This window comes from Rhineura floridana, chromosome 14 (genome assembly GCF_030035675.1).
Source record: "Rhineura floridana isolate rRhiFlo1 chromosome 14, rRhiFlo1.hap2, whole genome shotgun sequence".
NCBI classification, from domain to species: Eukaryota; Metazoa; Chordata; class Lepidosauria; order Squamata; family Rhineuridae; genus Rhineura; species Rhineura floridana.
The window spans coordinates 38,789,446-38,805,519 of NC_084493.1; the positions used below are offsets into that span (position 1 = coordinate 38,789,446).

At 43.2% G+C, this 16,074-nt stretch overlaps 1 protein-coding gene across 6 annotated transcripts in view; it reads right to left on the bottom strand.

Moving 5' to 3' along the window:
• The window catches only part of TCF12 (transcription factor 12), a 367,927-nt gene that overhangs the window by 258,405 nt on the left and 93,448 nt on the right, over positions 1-16,074 (bottom strand). For all 6 annotated transcript variants that reach the window (XM_061595499.1, XM_061595501.1, XM_061595498.1 and 3 more), the window contains exon 5: positions 15,697-15,765. In XM_061595499.1, coding sequence (XP_061451483.1) covers positions 15,697-15,765 — 69 coding nt within the window. The remainder of the gene's footprint in view (positions 1-15,696; positions 15,766-16,074) is intronic.

The following is a 16,074-nucleotide window of genomic DNA, read 5'->3' on the forward strand; positions in this document are numbered from 1 at the left end:
TTTGCATTTAAGCCTTAAAGAACTTCTATGTCAGGCTCATGCAAGAAAGTTGACAGCCTGCAGCAATAAGAAACCATCCAGAATCCCTAAGGAGTCTAAAATCATCAGTCACTGAATATTAATAATTTTCCAGATTACATTAATGGGGCTGAAATAGGCCTTCCCATCTTTGCAGGTGTGCTGTCAGTCACTAGCCCTTTGGTTGAACTAAGGGCTAAATATCTGTCAGATCCCTACAACTGCTTATAGATACATGCCACAACTTTCTGCTACACTGTCTTAGCATTTGTCTTCTGGGAACCCCAGAAGATTACTCACTTTATCTACTTCAGAATCAGCAATACACATGTGATAGACATTCAGAAAAAAAGCTGCATGACATTTACAACTTGCTTATGGCCACGAGGGTGTCCTTGGGTAACCATGACCTGGCCTCGTCTGTCAGACAGACAGCAAGTAGCAGCAGCTGTCCAGGAAATGAGACGCTCCTAGCCAAGGTCACTGCATGTAGTTTATTTTATGTTCAAGTACAGCAGAATACAAGATGCTAGCTGAACAAAATATCTTGCAGAGTACACCATCTATCAGGCGTAATCTTAATTTTCTATCTAATTAATGTGGTCACACTCAAAGCAACTCTCAAAATTTCAGAAACACAGATAAAACATCATCAGTATGGAAGGATGAACAACCGTCTACCGCTACTGGAAGCTACTAAATGCTGAGGAACAAAGTTTTTGTTGAAGCTTTGCTCAAGAACACTGCTATGATCTCAACCTAGTTTATTAAATTCATGTGCTGCCCTGCCCTTATTTCCAAAGGAGCCCAGGGTGGTGAACACAGAAACAGTAAAACGTTAGCAACAGTATATTAATACTTGGGGGAGAGCCCCTGCTCGCTCCGCTCACCAAGTCACCACTCCCCACACACATTAACTTCCTAGTTTCCCCTTCCTACCCCATAAAATTGCTAAACTCCTTTTTCACCTTCCCAACCACATTTCTGAAGCCATTTCTCTTCTCTTCCAGCCCTGCTTTGCACCTGTTTTCACCTTCATTCTCATGTCCATGCCTCCTCCTCTTGTGCAACTTCCCTTTGCACACAGAACAGCCCCCATGGCAATTTCCTGAATTTTCCTCCTCCCAGTTACTAAGCAACTTTTTCACCTTCCATCCAATTATGTATCCACCATCACCTCCTGCAGCCCCTTTTGTACCCACGCTTTCATCTTGACACCATTCTTCCTCCTCTCTCTCTTTTTGAAACCCCCATCTACACCCCCATTATCCCTTTCACGCCCCTTTCTTCCCTTCCTCCTCCTCCCTTTTCTTAACTCCTCCTTGAATACAGACCACCCCCATTTCCATGCCTCCTCACCTCTTCCCTATTCTGCAGCCCCCTTTGCACACACACATACCCGGACACACCCATGACAATACATGTCTCTGTATCTTCAAGATGAATGCAATCTTAAGAGCAAGTCTGTCATTTAGCTTGTTCAGTTAGAGAAGTTTATGTTCAGTTGATGGATGTTGTACATATATGGGTGTTCGCTTGTTAATAAAATATATGTTCTAAATTACTACACTGAATTTGGAACTTGATGATGAAGACAACACATAGTACCAGAAATGAAATATACTGCATGGAGATACTATGGAATATTTGGGGGCTCTATATTAAAAAGATACTCTGGAGATCTTTAGCCAATGACTATTATGATACTTAAATACGTTGATCCGGGTCAGGGAGCTCCTTTCTGCGTACTAGGGAATAAGCCAGACAGAGCTTAAATAAAATGTATTATTCCTGAACGTGATATTTGCTGTTTTCTCCATAGCAGTGATACAGTCATGCATATGTAATGGTTAAGTATACCAAGGAGTATGATGTAGTATGATGTAGTTGCAGTTACTTGCATGATGTCGTGAGCCATGCTAGCCGGGGGTGGGACAACGCACAGGGGGGGGAAGCCTTGGACTGGGACATCCTGGCCAGGGAAGGACCACGCAAGGGGGAGGGACATCGAAGCAGACCCCACTCCGGGCCTTGACAGGCCACCTTCAGCCATCCAAAACACCTCCCGAGAAGGACCCCCGAACTGACCCCTCACTCCTCCTCTGCTGCCAGACGGCTCTCCCCCCACGGAGGAAGAGGATGGGACTGACCCTGAGACCCCACCTTCACGCAGGTCCAGGAGGCGGGTACGACGGGAGATTCAACAAGCCCAGCTCAGGAGGAGTTTCCGCTTACGCGCCTGCCTCCAACCATGACTTGGGGTACACGCAAGCAGGAGGTCACCCAGCCCTACTTAAGCTGGGTGAGGGAGGAGGGATAGTTGCTGAGTCAACATCTTTTTGTTGCCAAGTTGTGCCCCGTTAGAGAGGGATGCTGAGTTCTAATTAAGCCATAGGTAGATTCATGAAGTGCACTGAACTGAAACTTCCTCTTACTTCAAAAAACAGAAAAAACTACAACTGTGTCTGAGTTCCTTGAGTTCAGGCAGGAAACATAATCCTATATTCATCTGAACTGTATTCATTTAAGAAGGTATAGAACTGAATGCTGTATTCCAGATCCTAGCCCCAAACTCTAATGCAATTACAGATGCTCATTTTAAATATTTTTAAACTCAAAAATATATAATCAAATTGCCCAAATGTGTCTTTTATTGTCTTCTCACTCTTAGCTTGAGTTGTTCACATGGTTTAGGGTTGGCATTTGGGGGGAAAGCAGCACTCTTGTGACTTTAACAGTGGAAGGAAGAAATTACTATGAACTTAAAAAGTGCATTTGGATTAACTTGAACTGAACTATTTTGTTCCTTTTTAAAATGAACTTTCCAGGCATTGGTGATTACTAACACAATCCAATTCATTCTATCAGAAATAAGTAAACCCCTCTGTTCTATGGGGCTTACTCATGAATGCAAGCATAGGACAAAAGCCTTTTGTAGTGTCTACAAAATCTGAGTTTCAAACAACCTTGACTTGATCCTAACCAACAGAGATGACTTGGTGGATGAAGTGGCAGTTTATTTATTTTATTTTATTTATTTATTGTACTTTTAGACCGCCCTATAGCAACAAGCTCTCAGGGCGGTGTACAACAGAATAAAAACCACATTTAAAATACAGGTGAGAGTGGGTACAATACTACTATAAAAACATTTTTAAAAGCAGAAATTAAGACAAAAATTAAAATAAAATACAATTACAATTAAATTGAAATTAAAATTTAAATTTAAATTAAAATGAAATTAAAATGCCTGGGCAAAGAGGTAGGTCTTTACCTGGCGCCGAAAAGATAACAAAGAAGGCGCCAGGCGTATCTCGTCAGGGAGGGCGTTCCATAATTCGGGGGCCACCACTGAGAAGGCCCTAGATCTAGTTATTGCTCTCCGGGCCTCCCTATGAGTTGGGACCCGGAGAAGAGCCTTCGACGTCAAGCATAGCGAACGGGCAGGTACATAGCGGGAGAGGCGTTCCGCCAGGTATTGCGGTCCGATGCCGTTAAGGGCTTTATAGGTAAGAACCAACACTTTGAATCTGGCCTGGAAACGTATTTGTAGCCAGTGCAGTTGGGCCAGGACAGGTGTTATATGGTCAGATTTTTTAGTCCAAGTAAGAACTCTGGCCACAGCATTCTGCACCAGCTGAAGTTTCCGAACTGTCTTCAAAGGTAACCCTACGTAGAGTGCATTACAGTAATCCAATCTAGAGGTTACCAGAGCATGGATAACTGTGGCGAGGTTCTCCCTGTCCAGATAGGGTCGTAGTTGGGCTACCAGCCGAAGCTGGTAGAACGCATTCCGTGCCACCGAGGCTACCTGAGCCTCCAGTGACAGGAGCGGATCTAATAAGACCCCCAAACTACGGACCTGCTCCTTTAGGGGGAATGTAACCCCATCTAGGGTAGGTCAGACATCAACCATCTGGGCAGAGAGCCCACCCACCAACAGCATCTCAGTCTTGTCAGGATTGAGTCTCAGTTTATTAGCTCTCATCCAGTCCATTATCGCAGCCAGGCAGTGGTTTAGTACATTGACAGCCTCACCTGAAGAAGATGAAAAGGAGAAGTAGAGCTGCGTATCATCAGCGTATTGCTGGAAACGCACTCCAAATCTCCTAATGACCTCACCCAGCAGCTTCATATAGATATTAAAGAGCATGGGGGACAGAACTGAGCCCTGTGGGACCCCATATTGGAGTACCCAGGGACTCGAGTAATGCTCCCCAAGCACCACCTTCTGGAGACGATTCTCGAGGTAGGAGCGCAGCCACTGCCAAGCAGTGTCTCCGACTCCTAAGTCCGCAAGTCGCCCCAGAAGGATACCATGGTCGATGGTATCAAAAGCCGCTGAGAGATCAAGGAGAACCAACAGAGTTACACTCCCTCTGTCTTTCTCCCGACAGAGGTCATCATACAGGGCGACCAAGGCTGTTTCTGTACCAAACCCAGGCCGAAAGCCGGATTGAAATGGATCCAGATAATCAGTTTCATCCAAGAGAGCCTGGAGCTGGCGAGCGACCACATGCTCTAGAACCTTGCCCAGGAATGGAACATTTGCTACCGGTCTATAGTTGTCAAAGTTGTCAGGGTCCAAGGAGGGTTTCTTTAGGAGCGGTCTCACCACCGCCTGTTTCAGGCAGAGTGGGACCACTCCCTCTCGTAAAGAGGCATTGATCACCTCCTTGGCCCAACCGGCTGTTCCATTCCTGCCAGCTTTTATTAGCCACGAGGGGCAAGGATCCAGAGCAGAAGTGGTCGCCCGCACCTGTCCAAGCACCTTGTCCACATCCTCGAGCTGTACCAACTGAAATTCATCCAATAAAACAGGACAGGACTGTGCTCCGGACACCTCATTAGGTTCAACTGCTACAATGTTGGAGTCAAGGTCCCGGCGGATGTTCATGATCTTATCTTGGAAGTGTCTCGCAAACTCATTACAGCGAGTTACGGGAAGTCGTGGGACTGTGACCAAGCTACACTTGAGTTCTTGATTTTAAAGTATGCAAAAGATGAGAGTAGCCATACACATATCCTGGACTTCAGGAAAGCCGATCTTAATAAACTCAGAACAATGGTAAGTAAGGTTCTGTGGAAAGCGACCCCAATGAGAAAAGGAATGCAAGATGAATGGGAGTTTGTAAGAGAGGAAATGCTAAAGGCACAATGGCAAAAATTCCACCAACGATAAAAGGGGGAAGACAGCAGAAAAAGCCAATGTGGCTTCACAGCAAACTTAGACCCGACCTGAAAACAAAAAAGGACACATTCAGGAAGTGGAAGGAAGGCCAGACTACAAAGGAAGAGTACAGAATTGCAGGGATTGCATTAGTAAGGCTGAAGCTGGCAATGAGATCAGATTAGCGAGAGATGCCAAAAGCAACAACAAACCTTTCTTCATGTACACCCATAGTAAAAGAATCATAGAATCATAGAATGGTAGAGTTGGAAGGGGCCTATAAGGCCAACAAGTCCAACCCCCTGCTCAATGCAGGAATCCAAATCAAAGCATTCCTGACAGATGGCTGTCCAGCTGCCTCTTGAATGCCTCCAGTGTTGGACAGCCCACTACCTCTCAAGGTAATTGGTTCCATTGTCGTATCGCTCTAACAATTAGGACGTTTTTCCTGATGTTCAGTCGAAATCTGGCTTCCTGCAACTTGAGCCCATTATTCCGTGTCCTGCACTCTGGGACGATTGAGAAGAGATCCCGGCCCTCCTCTGTGTGACAACCTTTCATGTACTTGAAGAGTGCTATCATATCTCCCTTCAGTCTTCAATTCTCAAGGCTAAACATGCCCAGTTCTTTCAGTCTCTCCTCATGGGGCTTTGTTTCCAATCCCCTAATCATCCTCATTGCCCTCCTTTGAACCTGTTCCAGTTTGTCTGCATCCTTCTTGAAGTGCAGAGACCAGAACTGAATGCAGTACTCAAGATGAGGCCTAACCAGTGCTGAATAGAGGGGAAGTAATACTTCACGCGATTTGGAAACTATACGTCTGTTAATGCAACCTAATATAGCATTTGCCTTTTTTGCAGCCATGTCACTCTGTTGGCTCATATTCAGCTTGTGATCCACAACAATCCCAAGATCCTTCTCACATGTCATATTGCTGAGCCAAGTATCCCCCATCTTATAACTGTGCATTTGGTTTCTTTTCCCTAAGTGTAGAACTTTGCATTTATCCCTGTTGAATTTCATTCTTTGTTTGCAGCCCAATGCTCCAGCCTATCAAGGTCCCTTTGAATTTTGTTTCTGTCTTCCAAGGTATTAGCTGTGCCTTCCAATTTTGTATCATCTGCAAATTTGATAAGCAGGCTCTGTACCTCCTCATCCAAGTCATTAATAAAAATGTTGAACAGCACTGGGCCCAGGACCGAGCCCTGTAGTACCCCACTCATTACCTCCCCCCAGTTTGAGAAGGAACCATTGATAAGCACTCTTTGAGTACAATTCTGGAGACAGCTGTGGATCCACCTGATAGTTGTTCCATCTAGCCCACATTTAGCTATCTTGCTAATCAGAATATCATGGGACACTTTGTCAAAAGCTTTGCTGAAGTCAAGATATATGATGTCCACAGCATTCTCACAGTCTGCAAGGGAGGTTACCCGATGAAAATACGAGATAAGATTAGTTTAGCAGGATTTGTTCTTCATAAATCCATGTTGGCTCCTGGTAATCACTGCATTGTTTTCAAGGTGCTTACAGATTGACTGCTTTATAATCTGCTCCAGAGTTTTCCCAGGGATTGATGTCAGGCTGGCTGGTCTGTAGTTCCCCGGTTCCTCCTTTTTGCCCTTTTGGAAGATAGGGACAACGTTAGCTCTCCTCCAGTCATCTGGCACTTCACCAGTCCTCCATGATTTCAAAAAGGTAATACACAGGGGTTCTCAGAGTTCTTCAGCCAGTTCCTTCAATACTCTAGGATGCAGTTTATCGGGCCTTGCCGATTTGAACTTGTTCAAAGTGATTAGGTATTCCTTGACCGTTTGTCTATCAATCTCAAGCTCCAATCCTGCCCCTTCTACTTCATGATTCCTGGGAGGGTCATAGATCCTTTTTTGGGAGAAGACTGAGCCAAAGTAGGAATTGAGCAATTCTGCCTTTTCTTTGTCATCTGTTATCATTTTGCCATCCTCACTGAGTAGCTGTGCCATTTCTTCTCTCTAACTTTTACTATGGATGTACCTGAAGAAAGCTTTTTTGTTGCTTTTGGCATCTCTCTCTAACCTCAGCTCATTCACAGCTTTAGCCTTCCTGACACCATCCCTGCAATTCTGTGATACCTGCCTGTACTCTTCCTTTGTGGCCTGGCCTTCTTTCCACTTCCTGTATGTGTCCTTTTTTGTTTTCTAGTCATCTCTAAGCTTCTTGTGAAGCCACATTGATTTCTTTTGCTATTTTCCCCATTTTTTCTTTGTTGGAATTGCTTGCCATTGCACTTTTAGAATTTCCTTTTTTAGAAACTCCCACCCATCTTGGACTCCTTTTCTCATTAGGGTCACTTGCCATGGAACCATACTTATAATTGTTCTGAGTTGAATAAAATCAACTTTCCTGAAGTCCAGGGTGCACGTATGGCTACTCTCAGCTTTTGCTTCTGTTAAAATCAAGAATTCAAGTATGGTGTGATCACTTTCCCCCAGAGTTCCCGTAACTACCACTTCATCCACCAAATCATCTCTATTGGTTAGAATCAAGTCCAGGATAGCTGATCCTCTGGTTGCTTCCTCCACTTCTGTAAGAAAATGTTGTCTCCAACACAAATCAGAATTTTCTTGGAGGTGCCATGTTTGGCAGAATTTGTCTCCCAACAGATATCGGGATAATTGAACTCCCCCATTACTACTACATCATGCCTCCTCAAGACATTGGCAATTTACTTTTCAAACGTTACATTCTCATCTTCTCCTTGATTGGGTGGTCAGTAGTAGACTCCAAGCACCACATTCCTTTTATTACTTGCCCCATTAATTTTAATCCAGATACTCTCAGTGGAGCTACCAAGCTCATCTTCCTGTATTTCTGTGCAGGGATATATATTTTTAACATATAGCGTGACTCCACCTCCCTTTTTATTCCTTCTGTTCTTTTTGAACAAGTTATATTCTTCAATTGCTGTATTCCAGTTATGGGAGTCATCCCACCAAGTTTCAGTTATTTGTTCCCACATGGATGAGGAGAAAGAGATACCTGTCGGTGGGCTTGATGAGTGATGGCAACCCTTTCGTCACATCTCTAATCCGTCCTCCTGGTACACAGCATACCTGGCGAGTCCACGTATCTTCTTTGCATAATTGGGTTTCTATCCCACGCAGTAGGGAGTCTCCCACTACTAGAGCTCTTCTCTTCTTGTTGTGGGGTGTGGATTCATTGCCTCTGCTTGATTGAGCTTCAGCCCCTTGCTCGTTGTTGCACGGGGTCTCCTGTAATTCTTCCACCACTGGCTGTCCTCCAGTCTCATCCTCGAGTGGTTGAAAGCAGTTCCATAGTTTCACTGGTAAAGGGTCTCTTCTAGCTCTTCTGTTCCTGACTGTCACCCTTTCCCACGCAGTTTCCTCCACTTCGTTGTTCCTCTCCAAAGCATGTTGTTCCTCTTCCGCTACCACATGCTGTTGTTCTTTCACCTCCACTTCTCTTTGCTGCTGTTGTTCCAGCGTTCTGTCTAACAACACTTCATCTTCTCTTACAGTCCTCATTGTGGCCATCTGCCGTTCCAGGCCTCTCACTTTTTCTTCCAACAGTGCCATGAGCTTACACTTGTTGCACGTGTACATCATGTTGTTCTCAGGCAAGGAAACAAACATAGCACACACCTTGCAGGTCACAACCACTGGAGTATCCTTCCCGTTCATACTCTCTTCTACCTTTTGTTTCTTTCTAACTACTTGTTTTGGAGTGGCCTCTGCTTTGTCCTGTCCTACTTCAGGGTAAACATGAGAGCCCCACTGGTATGCGGTGAGCTGTACAAGAATAATTAGTAATTTTTTTAAAATATATTTTTTTAATTTTTTTAGGGACCTCCCCTTGGCTTCCCCTGTCAATCTCCTTTGTCAAGAGAAAGAAAAAGGAAATGGTGGCACAGCTACTCAATGAGGATGGCAAAATGGTAACAGATGACAAAGAAAAGGCAGAAGTGCTCAATTCCTACTTTGGCTCAGTCTTCTCCCAAAAGAGGGTCTATGACCCTCCTGAGAAATGTGAAGTTAAAAGGGCAGGACTGCAGCTTGAGATTGAAAGAAAAATGAATAGCCAATCACTGTGAACAAGTTCAAGTCGGCAGGGCCTGATAAGCTGCATCCAAGAGTATTGAAGGAACTGGCTGAGAACTCTCTAGAACGCTGTCTATTATCTTTTCGAAATCATGGAGGATGGGTGAAGTACCGGATGACTGGAGGAGAGCTAATGTTGTCCCTATCTTCCAAAAGAGCAAAAAGGAGGAACTGGGGAACTACAGACCAGTCAGCCTGACATCAATCCCTGGGAAAATTCTGGAGCACATTACAAATCGGTCAATCTGTAAGCACCTTGAAAAGGCAGTCATTACTAGAAGCCAACATGAATTTATGAAGAACAAATCCTGGCAGACTAATCTTTAGTTTCATAGTGAGAAGTGATATAGCAAGAGCAATTAGGAGCTACAACGCAAGGTCTGAGCGAGTTATATCAATGAGATTAAATGGGAAACCTATCAACGTAACCATCATCCAAGTCTATGCTCCGACAGCAAACACAAAAGAAGAGGAATTGGAGAGATTTTACCAGGGCTGTGGAGTCGGAGTCATGGAGTCGGAAGCAATTTTGGGTGAAGTCGGAGTCGGTAGAAATGTACCGACTCAGATTCAGATTCCGACTTCTTCATAAATGGCAAATGTATATTAACTAGTAATAACAAATGGCTCGTGGGAGTTGTAGTTTAAAAAAGTAACTTTTCCAAGCTCTGGATTCATGTGGTGGTGATGAAATGCCTTGCGCTACCATTTTACTACAGTAAATGTGTTATTACTAGTTAATAATCATTTGCCATTTATGTCGGAGTTGGAGACAGACAGTAGAAAAATAGAGGAGTCGGAGTTGAAGGTCTGGCGTACCAACTCCACAGCCCTGGATTTTACGCAAAAGTACAGGAAGAAATTGATCACACACCAAAACAAGATGTGCAAAAGTAGGGGACAGAGAAGAACTAGGAATTGTGGGGAAATGGGGTCTAGGAGACAGAAATGAAGCAGGAGAAAAGACTTAATGCATTCTGTGAAGCCAATAATTTGTTTCTTGCCAACACATTTTCTGAACAACCAAAAAGACGACTGTACACGTGGACATCACTAAATGGTCAATACAGGAATCAAATTGATTATATAAATGGTAGCAGAAGATGGAGAAGTTCCATACTTTCTGCAAAAACAAGACCAGGAGCAGACTGCGGTACAGATCATGAACTGCTCATATCGAAAATCAGAGTTAAGCTAAAGAAGAACAAAGCAATTATAATGCCAAAATACAATTTAAATAACATCCCAGAAGAATATAAAGATCAAATAAGGAACAGGTTTGAGGCTTTAAACTTAGTTGACAGAGAACCAGAAGAACTATGGAATGAAGTCTGAGATGTTATCGGGGAAGAATGCAAAAAGACAATACCTCTAGTTAAAAAGAGAGAAAGACCTCAATGGATGACTGAAGAAACTCTTAAAATGGTTGAAGAGAGAAGGAAAAGCAAAAGGTGATAGAAACACAGTCAGAACCCTAAATGCAACAATACATCGACTAGTACGCAGGGACAAAGAGAACTATTACAATAGTTACTGTATAGAAATAGAAGAGGACAACAAAAAGGGAAGAACAAGAGCCCTGTTTTCCAAAAGATCAGAGAAATGAAAGGGAAATTTAAACCAAGAGTAGGGATGTTGAATAATCAACAGGGGAACACACTGATTGACCGAGATGAAATAAAAGGAAGATGGAAGCAATACACTGAAGGACTCTATAAAAGAGATGCCAGGATGACAGATTCATTCATGGAGGAACCGTATGATGAAGAACCAGAAATTTTAGAATGTGAGGTGAAAACTGCTCTTAAAATTCTTGGAAGGAACAAATCACCAGGAACAGATGGCATACCAATAGAGTTGCTACAAGCTACTGAGACTGAATCTGTCCAAATTTTGACTAAAATCTGTCAAGAAATATGGAAAACTAAACAATGGCCCACAGACTGGAAGCGTTCCATATACATCCCAATTCCAAAGAAAGGGGATCCCAGGGAATACAGTAATTATCGAACTAATGCTTTAATATCCCATGCAAGTAAAGTAATGCTCAAGATTCTACAACAAAGGCTCGTACCATATATGGAGCAAGAAATGCCAGACGTCCAAGCTGGATTTAGAAAGGGAAGGGGCACCAGAGATCACATCACAAACATACGTTGGATAATGGAACAGACCAAGGAATTTCAGAAGAAAATCACCCTGTGCTTTATAGATTACAGCAAAGCATTTGACTGTGTAGATCATGAAAAACTATGGAATGCTTTAAAAGAAATCGGGGTGCCGCAGCATCTGATTGTCCTGATGCTCAACATATACTCTGGACAAGAGGCTACGGTAAGGACAGAATATGGAGAAACCGATTGGTTCCCCATAGGAAAGGGTGTGAGACAGGGGTGTATTTTATCACCCTATTTATTTAATCTGTACGCAGAACATATCATACGGAAAGCAGGATTGGACCAAGACGAAGGAGGTGTGAAAATTGAGGGAGAAATATCAATAATTTAAGATATGCAGACGATACCATACTACTAGCAGAAACCAGTCATGATTAGAAACGAAAGCTGATGAAAGTTAAAGAGGAAAGCACAAAAGAAGGACTACAGCTGAACATCAAAAAGACTAAAGTGATGACAACAGAAGATTTATGCAACTTTACAGTTGACAATGAGGACACTGAACTTGTCAAGGATTATCAATACCTCGGCACAGTCATTAACCAAAAGGGAGACAATAGTCAAGAAATCAGAAGGCGGCTAGGACTGGGGAGGGCAGCTATGAGAGAACTAGAAAACATCCTCAAATGTAAAGATGTATCACTGAACACTAAAGTCAGGATAATTCAGACCATGGTATTCCCAATCTCTATGTATGGATGTGAAAGTTGGACAGTGAAAAAAGCAGATAAGAGAAAAATCAACTCATTTGAAATGTGGTGTTGGGGGAGAGCTTTGCGGATACCATGGACTGCGAAAAAGACAAAAATTGGGTGTTAGAACAAATTCAACCAGAACTATCACTAGAAGCTAAAATGATGAAACTGAGGTTATCATACTTTGGACACATCATGAGAAGACACGATTCACTAGAAAAGACAATAATGCTGGGAAAAACAGAAGGGAGTAGAAAAAGAGGACGGCCAAACAAGAGATGGATTGATTCCTTAAAGGAAGCCACAGACCTGAACTTACAAGATCTGAACAGAGTGGTTCAGGACAGATGCTCTTGCAGGTCACTGATTCATAGGGTCGCCATAAGTCATAGTCGACAACGCTATGACATAATATATCTCGACTTCAGCAAAGCTTTTGACGAAGTGCCCCATGATATTCTGATTAGCATGCTAGCTAAATGTTAGTGATGGAACAAGCATCAGGTGGATTCACAAGCAGCTACAGATTTATATCTACATAGTACTTATCAATAATTCCTTCTCAAACTGGGGGGAGGTACCGAGCTGGGTACCGCAGGGCTCGGTCCTGGGCCCAGAGCTCTTCAACATTTTTATTCATGACTTGGATGAGATGATGCAGGGAATGCTTATCGGATTATCAGATGATACAAAATTGGGAGGGATAGCTAATACCCTGGAGGACAAAAAAAAAAAATTAAAGGGATCTTGACAGGCTGGAGCACTGGGCTGCAAACAACAGGATGAAATTTAACAGGGATAAGTGCAACATTCTACACCTAGGAAAAAGAAATCAAATGCACAGTTGTAAGATGGGGGATACTTGGCTCAGCAGTACTAGATGTGAGAAGGATCTTGGGATTGTTGTGGATCACAAGCTGAATATGAGCCAACAGAGTGACGAGGCTGCAAAAAAGGCACATGCTATTTTAGCCTGCATTAACTGTATAGTTTCCAAATAGCGTGAAATATTAGTTCCCCCCTATTTGGCACTGGTTAGGCCTCATCTTGAGTACTTGAGTACTAAGGATGAGGACAAACTGGAACAGGTTCAGATGAGTGCAATGAGGATTATCAGGGGGCCTGGCAACAAAGCTCTTTGAGGACAGACTGAAAGAACTGGGCATGTTTAGCCTTGAGAAGAGAAGACCGAGAGGAGATATGATAGCATTGTTCAAGTACTTGAAAGACTGCCATACAGAGGAGGGCCAGGATCTCTTCTCGGTCATCCCAGAGTACATGACATGGAATAATAGGCTGAAGTTGCAGGAAGCCAGATTTCGACTGAACGTCAAGCAAAACTTTCTAACTGTTAAAGTGATACGGCGATGGAACCAATGACCTAGGGAGGTGGTGGGCTCTCCTGCAGTGGAGGCCTTCAAGAGGCAGCTGGACAGCCACCTGTCAGATATGCTGTAATTTGGATTTCTGAGTTGATCAGGGGGTTGGACTCGATGGCCTTATAGGCCCCTTCCAATTCTATTATTCTTCCTCACTTTGTCCTTTTTTGGTGCCTACAAAAACTGAATTTCAAGCAATCTACTTACTTTTTGCATTTTTATAATAAACAGGTTTAAGAAAACAGAGATTTAGGTTTCTGTTCACTACTGAGGAAGTATGATTTAACTGTGTGCACACTCATGAGAGCGAGCATAGGAATAAGCACCTAACAGAGTTTATTAATAAAACTAATTTAACGTCCACTGTTCCTTTACAAAGAAGGATAGAGAAAGAACTAGAATAGATGGAAGCTATACAGCTTTTCTCCCATCAGAGAAACAACTGTGATAACAAAGAGACCCCTTCTGAACCAAAATAAGGCACTTTTCAATTTAGTTAAATGCTATTTGTAAAACTTCAATGCCTATGTCCACAGTATGATTACAAGGGACAACGATGGGGAGAGAACTAGAACTTGGCCACATCCCTGTGACCTTATTGGCCATGCCTCTATGACATCCCAGCAGCCCCACCTGATCTAGTGGGCACCAGCCTACACTGAAGCTCAGTAGTTATGCTTTAATTTGAATTCCTGCACTGAGCAGGCGGTTGGACTCAATGGCCTCATAGGCCCCTTCCACCTCTACGATTCTATGATTCTAGTGGTTGGTTCATCTGCCGTGGTAACGTTCAACTTGTTCTGGTGTGGGCTATATTGAACCTAAAATACCAAGTCCATAGTTTGAGGGTGCTCCTTCATCCATGTTGCTAGAGGCACAAATGGTCTCTGTGGTTAGGAGTGCCTTTTTACCAGCTTAGGCTGACACATCAGCTATCATGGACCCAATGTATCTAGCTAAACAGGGATGGCCTTGTTTCACTTGGCCATATTCTGATAACCTTCCATCTAGAATGGTACTACATTTTTATAGGGCACAGCCTCTGGCTATGGTCCAAAAACTTCAGCTGGTCCAGAATATGGATGCAAGATTGCCAACTGGGATTGGGTACCTATAATGTGTCACTCACACTGGCTCTCAGTCCATTTCCAAGTCCAATTCAAAGTGTTGATTTTGACTTTTCAGGCCCTTCACTTTTCAGCGCCAGACAAGATCCTTTTCATTTTCCAGACTTTGAGAAAGAGACCTATCAGGATTTTAAATCTTGTTCTTATCTTTGCTGATTTATCCTCCACTCTTAACTCAGTTGTTGTCATCCTGCATTATACCTATTATATTACATATTTTATTGTTGTTTCTAAAATTGCTGTTCTTATTCTGCAAACTTCCCTAATAACTCTTTGTTAAATGGTGTAATATAAACAAAAATGCAAATATTCATTCAATGTTTCTCAAATGTTTTGAATTTGGGCCTCCGTCTAAGAATACAGGGAGCTACCTTAAACCAGGTCAGACTGTTTGCCCATCTAGTCCAGAACCGTCTCCCCTGAAAGGCTGCAGCTCTCCTGAGTCTCCTCTAAACTTTACTTCCAAGACCTTCTGCAGCCTTTCTAAACTTGCACTGTGTCTGCCACACCCACCCACCCCAGGCATCTCTTTGTCAGCTGAGCATACAGACTCCTGTACACACAGCTGCATGGGTAAGTGCAGCTGATAATGATCTGTGGTTGGTGCACGAACGCAAGACAGATATTTGAAGGAAAGGACTAGAGCACGGCATACCAGTTCTTCCTAAAACCAGCTGCCCAAGGAAGAGAGGAGGGTGGTGGTGAAGTGGCTATAGTAAGATGTTCACATGTGTCCCTTGCCTATCCTCTGCAGTTTCCTTGATCTGAGCAGTTTGGCTGGTTACAATAATATATATCTGCTGCTGAGAGTGGGGAGAACGGAGAAAAGGATATGTGGCTGTCTGCTGCGTGATTCTCTCCTTCACTGGACCTTTCCTCCTCCACCACCACCACCACCACCACCATGAACAACTCAACTATTTGAGAACCATCTTTTTTGGTAGTCTATGTAGTTAGGGAAATCCCTCATGGCTGACATTTCAGTGAAAAACCCCATATACAACCAGATAATCATCGAACAAACAAATCGTACCTCTTCATGTTTCAGTTTTTCGAGAGCTGTTGAGAGATCTGAGCTTTTTCCAAGGAGACCGCCATTTTCCTGTAAGCAAGGAAAGATTAAGAAAAGTTAGGGTAAAATTAAAACATTTGTTCTAAGTTACTTTTTAAATAGCATAGCTCACTTTAATACAGAAGTTTGGCCTTAAATGATTATGTTTAACAAACAAGGCTGCCTACCCAACTACTCAAGTGTGTTTTTTTCTTTTTTTGCAGTCCCATGTGTAGATCTGCTCTTACACACAAACAAGAGGTAGTAGTTTCCAGAACAATTCTAAAAGTGAGTGATGGAAACTTCCCTGCCTTCAGCCACATGCCTTGCTGCCTGTGCTACAAAGCAAAGGAACACTTT